We start from the raw sequence: 13,794 nt of genomic DNA, 5'->3' as shown, positions 1-13,794 counted from the left end.
AATTTACAAAATGCTTTGACAGAGAAACAAGGCAATAATAACAATAACAAAAAGCTCAGTGAGACAATCGATACGATACAAATAAACTAAGAAATAAATAAAATAAATAAAATTATATATATATATATATATATATATATATATATATATATATATTTAGTAAAATAATTAAGTAAAATCATCAAATAAAAATAAAACAGAAATAAAACAGAAAAGTGACGACATCACATAAAAGCCAGTCTGTAAACATGTAAAACCTATTTTAAATTATTATTATTACATGTCTCTGACGTCACAGGTTGTGTTTTTGTTGAGGGGTTAAGACCTGTCAAATACACAATAATTAAAAAATAAGATATCCGGTTAAGTGTTTTCAACATAAAAGGCGAAATATGTAATTATGCGTTTTCCCTACGTGACACATTTTTTTATTTTATTTTGTCAGCAAAATATATACACTTCCGGTATCTTTTTGTTCCTTAACACCTGTTAGCTTAACGCGACCGAGCGACAACAGCGAGCGAAGCTACCGTCAACCAGGTTGTAAAGTGTCGGTTAACTTTGCTTTTTCTGTTGCCTCACAGACACGGAGATACTTTGGAGGACAAACCGTTATCTTGTCATTTATCTGCCTGAAGATATATCCAGCGGGCTAAAACTGACACAGCCGTCTGGGCCTCGTCGTAGTGGCCCAGACTCGAGTGAAGTTAGGACAAACTTCTGCTTCCTCTAGCGGCTCATCCGCGGGGCTCCTGTCACCGGCCCTGTGGATGAGGACGTGAACACATCTAACCGACCACCAGGTGAGATGATGAACATGATGAAGATGAAGCTGTTCGCTCCAGACCGTTCATTAGGTCGTTTAGTTGTTGCTTTTTACGGTCGAGCCTTGAATAGCTAGTGCGGCTAGTTAGCATTAGCTTGACAACTTCCCTGGCCTGACAGCTAGCTCTCTACGAGGATCTCTCGGCTAGCATTAGCCACTTAGCTTGTTAGTCAATGTTAGCATGCGGGGCTAGCAAGTTGACTCAATGCTAACGTTAATTATCTACCACGGGAGGCCGTAATAGTGGCTGTGTTGTTGGTATCAACTTTGCTGGGACTGGTGGTGTTAGCTCACTAGCTAGCTAGCCAGCTAGCCACCAGTGGTTTGCATAGGAAGGTATTCGTTTTATAAATGTGTTAAGTGGTGTCATAGCTCACTGTCATCAAGTGGATGTCAGTCTGGCAAAGAAGGATAACATTGAGACATCTGTCATCAGCAGAGGCCACCATGACTCTGTAGATTAATTCATTCTGTCTGTAGTGTTGTATGTTAACAGACTGTAGATTAATTCATTCTGTCTGTAGTGTTGTATGTTAACAGACTCTCTGTAGATTAATACATTCTGTCTGTAGTGTTGTATGTTAACAGACTCTCTGTAGATTAATTCATTCTGTCTGTAGTGTTGTATGTTAACAGACTCTGTAGATTAATACATTCTGTCTGTAGTGTTGTATGTTAACAGACTCTGTAGATTAATTCATTCTGTCTGTAGTGTTGTATGTTAACAGACTCTCTGTAGATTAATTCATTCTGTCTGTAGTGTTGTATGTTAACAGACTCTCTGTAGATTAATTCATTCTGTCTGTAGTGTTGTATGTTAACAGACTGTAGATTAATACATTCTGTCTGTAGTGTTGTATGTTAACAGACTGTAGATTAATACATTCTGTCTGTAGTGTTGTATGTTAACAGACTGTAGATTAATACATTCTGTCTGTAGTGTTGTATGTTAACAGACTGTAGATTAATACATTCTGTCTGTAGTGTTGTATGTTAACAGACTCTCTGTAGATTAATACATTCTGTCTGTAGTGTTGTATGTTAACAGACTGTAGATTAATACATTCTGTCTGTAGTGTTGTATGTTAACAGACTGTAGATTAATACATTCTGTCTGTAGTGTTGTATGTTAACAGACTGTAGATTAATACATTCTGTCTGTAGTGTTGTATATTAACAGACTGTAGATTAATACATTCTGTCTGTAGTGTTGTATGTTAACAGACTGTAGATTAATTCATTCTGTCTGTAGTGTTGTATGTTAACAGACTCTCTGTAGATTAATTCATTCTGTCTGTAGTGTTGTATGTTAACAGACTGTAGATTAATACATTCTGTCTGTAGTGTTGTATGTTAACAGACTCTCTGTAGATTAATTCATTCTGTCTGTAGTGTTGTATGTTAACAGACTGTAGATTAATACATTCTGTCTGTAGTGTTGTATATTAACAGACTGTAGATTAATACATTCTGTCTGTAGTGTTGTATGTTAACAGACTCTCTGTAGATTAATACATTCTGTCTGTAGTGTTGTATGTTAACAGACTCTCTGTAGATTAATACATTCTGTCTGTAGTGTTGTATGTTAACAGACTGTAGATTAATACATTCTGTCTGTAGTGTTGTATGTTAACAGACTGTAGATTAATACATTCTGTCTGTAGTGTTGTATGTTAACAGACTCTCTGTAGATTAATACATTCTGTCTGTAGTGTTGTATGTTAACAGACTGTAGATTAATACATTCTGTCTGTAGTGTTGTATATTAACAGACTGTAGATTAATACATTCTGTCTGTAGTGTTGTATGTTAACAGACTCTCTGTAGATTAATACATTCTGTCTGTAGTGTTGTATGTTAACAGACTCTCTGTAGATTAATTCATTCTGTCTGTAGTGTTGTATGTTAACAGACTGTAGATTAATACATTCTGTCTGTAGTGTTGTATGTTAACAGACTGTAGATTAATACATTCTGTCTGTAGTGTTGTATGTTAACAGACTGTAGATTAATACATTCTGTCTGTAGTGTTGTATGTTAACAGACTCTCTGTAGATTAATACATTCTGTCTGTAGTGTTGTATGTTAACAGACTCTCTGTAGATTAATACATTCTGTCTGTAGTGTTGTATGTTAACAGACTGTAGATTAATACATTCTGTCTGTAGTGTTGTATGTTAACAGACTGTAGATTAATACATTCTGTCTGTAGTGTTGTATGTTAACAGACTCTCTGTAGATTAATACATTCTGTCTGTAGTGTTGCAGTTTCGTTCCAGTTTCATTTCTAAATGGTTCCTCTTTTTAAACAGTAACCATGGTTGACAGTTGTTGTGATTGTGAGAGTCACTGCTTACAGATCAGCTGATCTCTCAGCAGCTTCAGGCTCTGATGGTGGATCAGCTGCACGTCAACATTCATATTGTCCTTTTGCTGTTGCAGGAGAAAGGAGTCCCTTTGATGGGAGAATCCTCTTTCCTGGCCTCCTGGGTCAATCGCCGTGCCATGATGATGGGTACGTGTGTGTGTGTGCGTGTGCGTGTGCGTGTGCGTGTGTGTGTGTGTGTGTGTGTGTGTGTAGATGGTGTTACTATTTGGCAGTGAGCCAGCTTCGTCTTTCATCAAACCTTCAACCCAAGAAATGTGTTTTCTCCTGAACTGTGTCTTTAACTCGTTCTTACTGCCGGTCTTGAAAGACGACAAAAGAGGATTTAAAATATTTTTTACGTCTCGAAATACGAGTCCTGCAAAAGTTTACATCAAATCCGACCACGAGTTTAAATCTCACTAACCACACATACACGTGTTCACTAAACTGTAACTGTCATTACGTTTTCTGTTTAGCAGTGAGGTGTTTTTATGACCAAACAAAAGTCATTTTTTATAATATAATCTGTTCAATAAACTGAAACCTCGTCGTCACTCAGATGAGCAGGAGGCGCTGAACTCGATCATGCAGGACTTGGCCGAACTGCACCGCTCTAGCCGTCCTGCCATGTTCCTGTCGGACCTGGGAAAACCCAAAGCCTCCTCGCCGAAGAACCAGGTAAAGAAACTCAGTGAAAGACCACAAAGTGACGCTGATGGCCCTGAAAATTAGGGAGCAAGAGCCTCTTGTCCTTTCACTGTTGTGACTCATTAATTGAATCATTAGATTGGTTATAATTACAGTATACTTCATGTTGCAAGTCAACCCAGATAAAAAGGACCTGTTTATAAAGCAGGGATGCTTCTTAGAAAAACAAGAGACAATAAAATGTGTTCATTCATCTAATGTGAAGTCTTTCCAACAGAACGATGTCAGAGTGAAGTTCGAGTTCAAAGGGGAGAAGAGGTGAGGACCAGTTTCACCACTGTGTTGATGTCAATGCTGAAAGCTCCGACGTCTGACCCTTCTTCTTCTTCTTCTTCTTCTTCTTCTTCTTCTTCTTCTTCTTCTCTGTAGAATCTTACAGTTCCCTCGACCTGTCAAGCTGGACGACCTGAAGGCGAAGGCTAAAGTGGCTTTCGGTCAGACGATGGACCTCCACTACACCAACAATGAGGTCTGAAGCCTTCACAGACGTCGTGAAGACGTTTGGCAAGCATGCGAAGTGAAACGTGAGGCCGTAGTTGTATTGAATTTTAAAAGTTGTGTTTTCTTCTTGCAGTTGGTGATTCCGCTGACCACTCAGGACGACCTAGACAAGGCCGTGGAGCTGCTGGATCGCAGTGTTCACATGAAGAGCCTGAAGATCCTCCTGGTGCTCCAGATCTCCTCTCAGGTGAGCAGCTCCCAGATTAGCTTTACTCTGAAGCTGTGTTTCTTTAGACTGTCGCAACGTGAAACTGATAACAAGGTACAAAACAAGAAGTTAAGTGTCCGGACTTCTCTGTTTCTCCAGAACTCTTCCTCCAATATGGACCTCTTGCCGTCCCACGAGGAGCTGGACAACACGGGGTTCAGAGTCGCCGACAAGAAGAGTATGCTGGCTTTGATCGGTGATTAATGTCTCCTGGTCACACTGAAGCTAAATATTCACATGAAGCAAACTCAAAACACTGATGCACCTTCTGACTAGATCACACAAGTGCATCCATTAGACATTAATAATCACAATATGTATTCTACAACCATCTCAGGCTCCCATTCCACAGACCGCAGCTCTCCTCCTCCAGGTTACATTCCCGACGCGCTGCAGCAGGTGGCGAGGAACGGCTCCTTCACCAGCATCAACAGCGAGGGGGAGTTCATTCCTGAGAGCATGGACCAGGTAGGGTCAGAACCACGCACTGACGGCACACCCTCTTCATATTCACATTCATCTTACCTGAGGGTCTTTTCTGCAGATGCTGGACCCGCTGTCTATGAGCAGTCCAGAAAACTCTGCGTCTGGAAGCTGTCCCTCTTTAGACAGCCCGCTGGACAGGTCAGGACCCCAACATTCGATTCACACCGTCACGTACTTTAGTCACGTGCTATGATACGCATCTGCAGATCGGATTGGTTGTATTTTCCCCCACCATAAAGCTCTTGAATGCGCTGCACGTCTACAGTCACTCTACTAATCTACTTCTTTCTGTTGTTGTCATGCGGTGCAGCGACTATCCTAAGTCCAGGATGCCCCGAGCACAGAGCTACCCAGACAACCACCAGGACTTCCCAGGTAAATGTTTGTGTTAGAAAGTTGTCCCGTGAATTGTGCTGGTCCTGGATCTTCATCTCCCTCCTCTTCGTCGCCAGAGTACGACATCCCAGTGTTTGAGAAGTCGGGGAAAGGTGGGACGTACCCTCGGCGATACGGCATTCCCTTCGGTCTTCAGGATTACAGTGATGGTGGGTTATGTTTCTATCAGACGCCTCACGGCTGAATAAGTTAGATATCAAGATTCAGTGTTTCACTACAGCTGCATGAGCCACACTCTGTTTGTAACCCTCTGCTCCTCTTCCTCTGCTCCTCTTCCTCTGCTTCTCTTCCTCTGCTCCTCTTCCTCTGCTCCTCTTCCTCTGCTCCTCTTCCTCTGCTCCTCTTCCTCTGCTCCTCTTCCTCTGCTTCTCTTCCTCTGCTTCTCTTCCTCTGCTCCTCTTCCTCTGCTCCTCTTCCTCTGCTCCTCTTCCTCTGCTTCTCTTCCTCTGCTCCTCTTCCTCTGCTTCTCTTCCTCTGCTTCTCTTCCTCTGCTCCTCTTCCTCTACTTCTCTTCCTCTGCTCCTCTTCCTCTGCTTCTCTTCCTCTGCTCCTCTTCCTCTGCTCCTCTTCCTCTGCTCCTTTTCTCCTCTGCTCCTTTTCTCCTCTGCTCCTCTTCCTCTGCTCCTCTTCTCCTCTGCTCCTCTTCTCCTCTACTTCTCTTCTCCTCTACTTCTCTTCCTCTGCTCCTCCTCCTCTGCTCCCCCTCCTCTGCTCCTCCTCCTCTGCTCCTCTTCCTCTACTCAGGGAGGAAGACCTTCCCTCGTGCTCGGCGAACGCAGGTTCACGGCTTCCGCTCGCCGGTCAGCTTCAGCCCGACTGATCAGTCGCCCAGCACCAGCAGCGGCAGCAGCGTCTTCACTCCCGACCTGGAGGAGGCCCCGGGGCCCGCCAGGAGGCCGCGGAGGGGCAGCGACATCGAACCCAACCCGACCGCTCCGACCCTGTCTGTGATGGACATCAGCCCGCCCAGCCGCTGTGAGTCGCCTGATGATTCTGTCCGTCGCAACGCACGGCGGGTCTCGGCTTGTTATCTGATGTTTTTATCTTCCAGCTCCTCGCGCTCCAACAAACTGGCGGCTGGGAAAGCTCCTGGGTCAAGGTGCCTTCGGACGGGTTTTCCTCTGTTACGACGCCGACACTGGACGGGAACTGGCGGTCAAACAGGTCCAGTTTGACCCGGAGAGTCCGGAGACCAGCAAGGTGAGAGACGTAGGAATGTTGATGATCAGATAGAATGCATGTGTGGTAGCTTAAAGAACAGGAGAAGATGAAGGTTCTCTTTCCCCGCTCATTTAGGAGGTGAGCGCTTTAGAGTGTGAAATCCAGCTCTTAAAGAATTTGTGTCACGAGCGGATCGTCCAGTACTACGGCTGCCTGCGGGACACGATGGAGCGAACGCTCTCCATCTTCATGGAGTACATGCCCGGCGTGAGTTCACGTTTACGTTTGGATTTAATGTAGCAATAAATCGTCACCTGCCTGCTGACGTTTCTGCGGTTTCGTGGTTGAAGGGCTCCATTAAGGACCAGCTGAAGTCGTACGGAGCGCTGACGGAAAACGTGACGCGTCGCTACACCCGGCAGATCCTGGAGGGGGTTTCCTACCTGCACAGCAACATGATAGTCCACAGAGACATCAAAGGTGAGGGGGACACTTTGTTATCTGACGTAAACGGGAAGCTGCAGCCGGGTGACACTCTCTCGTCTTTGTTCAGGGGCCAACATCCTCCGGGACTCGGTGGGTAACGTGAAGCTGGGAGACTTCGGGGCCAGTCGGCGGCTGCAGACCATCTGTCTGTCAGGAACGGGCATCATGTCGGTGACCGGCACCCCCTACTGGATGAGTCCAGAAGTGATCAGTGGAGAGGGGTACGGCAGGAAGGCCGACATCTGGTGAGACCTCGCATAAGTTCTGGACTTTAAGTCCTCTAAAGGGGAGCTGGTCTACTTTGGTCCACTTAAAACGTCTTTTCCTCCCTTTAGGAGCGTCGGCTGCACCGTAGTGGAGATGCTGACTCAGCGACCGCCGTGGGCAGAGTTTGAGGCCATGGCGGCCATCTTTAAGATCGCCACCCAGCCCACCAACCCCGTGCTGCCGGCCCACGTGTCGGACCACTGCCGAGACTTCCTCAAACGGATCTTTGTAGAGACTAAGCAGCGTCCGTCTGCCGACGAGCTCCTGAGGCACATCTTTGTACATTAACCTGAACCTCTAACCCCCCCGCCCGCCTGATTCGGCCTTACCTGACGGGGCGTCCCGGCCTCTGGCTTCGCCCCCTCCGCCTCCATGCTGGACCTATGTGGACCAGGAGGAACCGGCTGAAAGAAGGCGGGGTGTGTCGACAGGTGGGGGGTGCGTACGAGCTCCTCCCGTCTCTGTTTGTATGAGACCGCCATAGAGGACATGAATTTATATTTCATTTTTCTCCGCAAGTTGCACCTTAATTTCTCACCCGAGGAGGGGCGGACACTCTCTCCTGAAGTCTCCTTTTTTATGTTTGTACGCTTCCTCTCTTCACGCGTCGGAGCGGGATGCTGTCGGTGTCGTGGACCTGCAGGAGATGATGCCCCTGGACCCCCATCTCGCTGACCCGACCCCAGAATGTAGTCTCCTGCCAAAACCCAGAGGGACGGTGAAGACCTGGGCCCGCTGCTATCGACGAAACGAGCGCAGACGAAAACAGCTTCCACTCGTCCCGCTTCCTCTTCCTCTCCGTCTCTGTCCCTCTGCTTTACTGTCGACCTTCCTCCATCTTCGTTCTTCGCCGTGTGCCTTTTCTGTTTGTGAGTGAGTCCTGAGTTCTCCGCCACGAGGTTTCTCAGTTTTGTTTTTGCCTCTTTGGATAAACTGCCTTTGCACCGTTCGCTCAGTTCAGCCGTAATGTTCTGTAGGAGGACTCCTGGTGGAGATCAGGCGGATCTCTTGTCAGGGCGGATCAGAGGCGGATCAGCTTTCAGACCTTCTGTTGTTCTGCCACGACTCCATTACTTGAAGCTCCCAGCCGATTGGCCGGCGGTCCGGCTGCATGACGCTGTGTTTCAGACTCTGTTTCGGACTAGAGGACTGCGCTCACAGGGAGCGCTCACTGAACGTGTCCATCGCTACAGATCCTCTGGTCAGACTGCTCACTCCAAGACGTTTACAGCATCTCAGCTTCTTTTCTTTGTTTTTGCCAAATCAGATGTGAACTCGTCACTTTAGCCGAACCACAAACGCTCCATTCGACATGTGTCTCTGTTTCCTCCTGAGCTTCCACAACGTCCGTCAACAGAACTACTCAGTAACTCTTCAACGTGATCGATTGTACCGTCGGTAACCCCGAGTTCTGCGCAGCTCTTTGCTAGTTTTAGGTTTTAAAATGCCTTTATTATTTGTTTAGGCGGTGATGAGTCTCGGTGTGTTGAAGTGTCGGTCGCAGCTCCACGTTTAGTGAAAGAATGAATCTGATTCCAGCAGAGGATCTGAAGCTTGTGTTAAAGATGAATCTGACCTTATTGAAGGTGCAGTCGGTCACTCTTTACCGGCACAAAGGAGCCGCAGCGCGTCTGCTCAGAGGAAGACGTTGTTTGCTCGGTATGCTTGAATGCTTCTGTTGTTCTAACCAGCTTGATGGTGCTGCTGAGCTGCCGGGTGTTTCGTGGTACATAAACATTGTGGTACGATACATAATGCTTTCCTGTTTCTGGTACTCAACACTTTAACTCTGTAAGTGGTTTGGTACAAAGAGAGTTATTGAATTCAGAGTCAGCTGATCAACAAATATGGAGAATAACGTCTCCAACAACAATACTTTGATCTGACCTTCCTAACTCATCATGTTTACCAGGAAATGACTTCCTGATCAAGTGTTTGTTGTTGTAGTTCCTCACAGCGGCCACTAGGTGTCAGTAAAGAGACATTTCACTGATTGCACCTTTTTTAAAAGGTGAAAATATTGTTGCTCATCAAGCCTTCACCTATCCGTGAACGTTTATCTGCGCTCATGGTTCCTCTGAAGGAACTTGTTGTTGATCCACAGAAACAAAACTCCTTCACCGCTCAGTGTGAGCGTCTCCAGAACCGAACGTGTCCGGGAGGAGAGGGAGGAGAGGGAGGAGGGGGAGAGAGAGAGAGAGAGAGAGAGAGAGAGAGTTCCTTTTGCAAACGTTGGTGGTTGTGTTGAGTTTGAGGCGGCGTGCAGTGAGCTGTTGTGAAGGCCGTCAGCACTGGCAGACCGTTCTGCACTATCTTTGACTCACCGACGCTTTCTCACGATTCCTCGTCGGCTCCGTTCAGCGACCTTTTCTTTGCACATTTTAAAGACTATTTTTTTATTTTTACACAAGTGTTAGTGTGTTAGTGTGTTTGTGTGTGTGTGTGTGTGTGTGTGTGTGTGTGTGTGTGAGCGAGAGAGCGAGAGAGAGAGAGAACTCAATACAAGAATGTAATGTTCTTTTTTTAACCGTCAGATGGCCTCGTTCACCACCGAGGATTAACGCCTCAGTAACTGTATTTGTCACCTGCAAATGCCAAGATACACCTGTAGTTTCTCTTTAGTGTCCAAAGCCACTGCTGCCACTCCCGTGTGTGTGTGTGTGTGTGTGTGTGTGTGTGTGTGTGTGTGTGTGTGTGTGTGTGTGTGTGTGTGTGTGTGTGTGTGTGTGTGTGTGTGTGTGTGTGTGTGTGTGTGTGTGTAAACGTGCATTTACTGCAAATTGTGCTATTTGGACACTGCGCCCAAAATGCCTTGAGCATTCTGACTGTAGGAGGGGAGAACATTCAAATGATTGAAAAAAAGAAGAAAAAAAAGAAATGTACAAATGTATAAAATGAAAATGTACCTTTTTTAAATAAGCAAAGTCCACATATATCCCATGTTTGGTCTCTGTGTATTGTTAAAGAAGCCATGTTTATAATTCTAATTGGTTTGTGACCAATACGCCTGTTTATATCAGATCTGTATATCAGTGGTACGCATAATTTTTTAATATATATTTTTTATTTTACTTTTTTTTAAATGGGAGATTTTATGCATGGTTGGGTCTCGAGAGACGCAGCGGTGCCGTTGAATGGTTGCTGTTTTTTGGCAAAATTCTGGAGTATTGCGACACCTGTGTTCATAATTACAATTATGACGATGAAAAACAATAAAAAGATATTTATTTCACTTTTTTGTGAGTGTTTTTTTGGTTTTATGTACTCATATTCTCTTCTTTGCTTATTTTTTACGCTTTCATATACATTTGTATGACCCAGAGATGAACAAAATATTATTTTATTCTGAAACTTTTCATTTGAATGTCTTCACCGGAAGTGTAAATGTGCCAGATTATGTCTAACTTCACGGTTTGTCATGTTGGTTTTCTATGACAGCGTTTATTGTCATGCGCTTACGCTGCCCTCTGGTGGTTCACAACGTGTAACTACACTTGTGTTGTACATTTAAATGCTGATTATTACGAAGCTATTTTGTCTGCTGGTCGTACGAGTGGAATTAAATTAATTAATTATATAATAATTAATACCTGCTCAAACTTTGGCTCCGATTATATTCTTGCCTCAACATATGTAAGTAACATTTACGTGGAAAGTAGTCGGTAAACCAGCAACCGCTTCAGCAACACTATATCTAATTATTAACGGAAAAATTTGTTTTAACGTCCTCTAGTGGTCATGGTTAGTCACTACAACTGAAATAGTATCAAGGTAACTGAATTGCCTATAAGCAATACTTCCTGTTACATCCTTCAAAAGAAATCGTATTAAAAACGGGTGTCGTTTAATTTTTTTATATTTTACCGACAGTATTGCACTACACTTTTGTCTGAATTTATGATAATGAAGTCAAAGTGTTGGAGAAAGATGGAAATGTATGAAACCTTTCAATTCTACTATTCAAAAGTGGTAGAACATTCATTTTAGGCTTTGCTTTTGTTAGCTTCGGCTAATGTTTTCAGTTAATTGCACCTACGGTGGCCCTGAGAGTTCAATCCACTGAAACTAGATGAATTCAAACTAAGCAGCTTTGATACAAAAATTATAAAATTTCTTCATTTCCTATTCCTCAACGTAAATATGTCCAGGAGCCTATTTTCTTTTACGTTTCACAACTCTGTATTTCATTTTCTTATATTCAAATGAGTGGGCGTAGTCATTCTGATTGCTTCCGCCGGTTGGTGGTTCTTGTTTGTTGCTGTTTGACTGTTTTCAACATGGCAGCCGGGGGACAAACGTCTAAATACAGCTAAACAGTAAAATAAAACATGTTTCTACGTTTGAGGCGAGAAATAACACAATGCAGAACACAATATTGATTCATTTCAGATCAACACTGCCTAGTTTGACAAGTCGTACCCATAATGCAACGCGCGGCCGGCTCTCCTGCTTGAGTTTCTCTTATTTCCTTGCCTTAACAGTTAAATGGAAAGTAGTCAGTAAATAGATACAGCCTCATATAAATAACATAATGTTTGGGAAATTAGTTTTAACTAAAGATGTGCTTGTAATTGATTAGCTAACGATAGCTTCAGTGATACAAATTCAGCAATCTTCTATCAAAGTAATATTGGATTTAGGGCAAGAGTTTTAACGCCCTCTAGTGGCCTCAATACTGTAGTATTGTCAAATTAGACAAATTACATACAATCAATATTTCCGGTTAAAGAATTCAAAATAAAACTCCAGTAATGTAATTACGCACTTTGACCACCAGAGGACATTTCATGAATTACAACGAATATATCATCAAGTTAGACAAATTACATACAACCATTACTTCCGGTTAAATCATTCAAGATAAAAGCTCAAGATATGTAATTACGCACTTTGACCACCAAAAGGCCGTGTATACTCATGATTATTGACGCCAGTGATAAAACTTTTACTGCAGTCTGTAAATATAAAATAAATGATACACACAACAGTGTGACCGCCGGGTAATACAAATTAACATTGTGTTCAAACTAAAGATGAGCTTGTAAATGATTAGCTATCGTTAGCTAACGTAGCTAACGTTAGCTACGTTAGCTACGTTAGCCAACGTAGCTAACGTTAGCTACAGTGATACAGTCAGCAGTGTATCTCAAAGTAGTATTAGATTTAGAGCATGAGTTTTAACGCCCTCTAGTGTCCAACGTCTATAACAGTGTTATTGTCAAGTTAGACTAATTATAAACAATCAATACTTCCGGTTGAATCATTCAGAAATAAAAGCTCCAGTAATGTAATTACGCACTTTGACCACAAGAGGGCATTTGATAAATTACAACGAATATATCATCAAGTTAGACAAATTACATACAACCATTACGTCCGGTTAAATCATTCAAGATAAAAGCTCAAGATATGTAATTACGCACTTTGACCACCAAAAGGCCGTGTATACTCATGATTATTGACGCCAGTGATAAAACTTTTACTGCAGTCTGTAAATATAAAATAAATGATACACACAACAGTGTGACCGCCGGGTAATACAAATTAACATTGTGTTCAAACTAAAGATGAGCTTGTAAATGATTAGCTATCGTTAGCTAACGTAGCTAACGTTAGCTACGTTAGCTACGTTAGCCAACGTAGCTAACGTTAGCTACAGTGATACAGTCAGCAGTGTATCTCAAAGTAGTATTAGATTTAGAGCATGAGTTTTAACGCCCTCTAGTGTCCAACGTCTATAACAGTGTTATTGTCAAGTTAGACTAATTATAAACAATCAATACTTCCGGTTAAATCATTCAGAAATAAAAGCTCCAGTAATGTAATTACGCACTTTGACCACAAGAGGGCATTTGATAAATTACAACGAATATATCATCAAGTTAGACAAATTACATACAACCATTACTTCCGGTTAAATCATTCAAGATAAAAGCTCAAGATATGTAATTACGCACTTTGACCACCAAAAGGCCGTGTATACTCATGATTATTGACGCCAGTGATAAAACTTTTACTGCAGTCTGTAAATATAAAATAAATGATACACACAACAGTGTGACCGCCGGGTAATACAAATTAACATTGTGTTCAAACTAAAGATGAGCTTGTAAATGATTAGCTATCGTTAGCTAACGTTAGCTACGTTAGCTACGTTAGCCAACGTAGCTAACGTTAGCTACAGTGATACAGTCAGCAGTGTATCTCAAAGTAGTATTAGATTTAGAGCATGAGTTTTAACGCCCTCTAGTGTCCAACATCTATAACAGTGTTATTGTCAAGTTAGACTAATTATAAACAATCAATACTTCCGGTTGAATCATTCAGAAATAAAAGCTCCAGTAATGTAATTACGCACTTTGACCACAAGAGGGCGTTTCATAAATT

At 43.0% G+C, this 13,794-nt stretch overlaps 1 protein-coding gene across 2 annotated transcripts; it reads left to right on the top strand.

The window, feature by feature from the left end:
* The first annotated feature begins 509 nt into the window (after positions 1 to 509).
* On the top strand, positions 510 to 10,639 carry map3k2 (mitogen-activated protein kinase kinase kinase 2). 2 transcript variants are annotated; one of them, XM_068719598.1, is made up of 17 exons: positions 510 to 803; positions 3,269 to 3,341; positions 3,754 to 3,872; positions 4,120 to 4,160; positions 4,272 to 4,371; positions 4,477 to 4,590; positions 4,711 to 4,789; positions 4,949 to 5,079; positions 5,156 to 5,235; positions 5,408 to 5,472; positions 5,550 to 5,642; positions 6,238 to 6,468; positions 6,545 to 6,693; positions 6,790 to 6,921; positions 7,005 to 7,134; positions 7,208 to 7,385; positions 7,476 to 10,639. In XM_068719598.1, exons 2-17 carry the CDS (start codon positions 3,287 to 3,289, stop codon positions 7,693 to 7,695), a joined length of 1,917 nt encoding a protein of 638 aa, XP_068575699.1. In that variant the 5' UTR covers positions 510 to 803; positions 3,269 to 3,286; the 3' UTR covers positions 7,696 to 10,639. The 2 variants fall into 2 exon arrangements, with proteins under 2 accessions (XP_068575699.1, XP_068575698.1); XM_068719597.1 differs by having other exon boundaries at positions 4,711 to 4,807.
* Positions 10,640 to 13,794: the final 3,155 nt, after the last annotated feature.

Source organism: Cebidichthys violaceus, unplaced genomic scaffold (assembly GCF_023349555.1).
Source record: "Cebidichthys violaceus isolate CVI_PGR_0920_01 unplaced genomic scaffold, fCebVio1.0.p SCAF_24, whole genome shotgun sequence".
Lineage (NCBI taxonomy): Eukaryota > Metazoa > Chordata > Actinopteri > Perciformes > Stichaeidae > Cebidichthys > Cebidichthys violaceus.
This window is presented reverse-complemented; position numbering and strand designations above follow the sequence as displayed.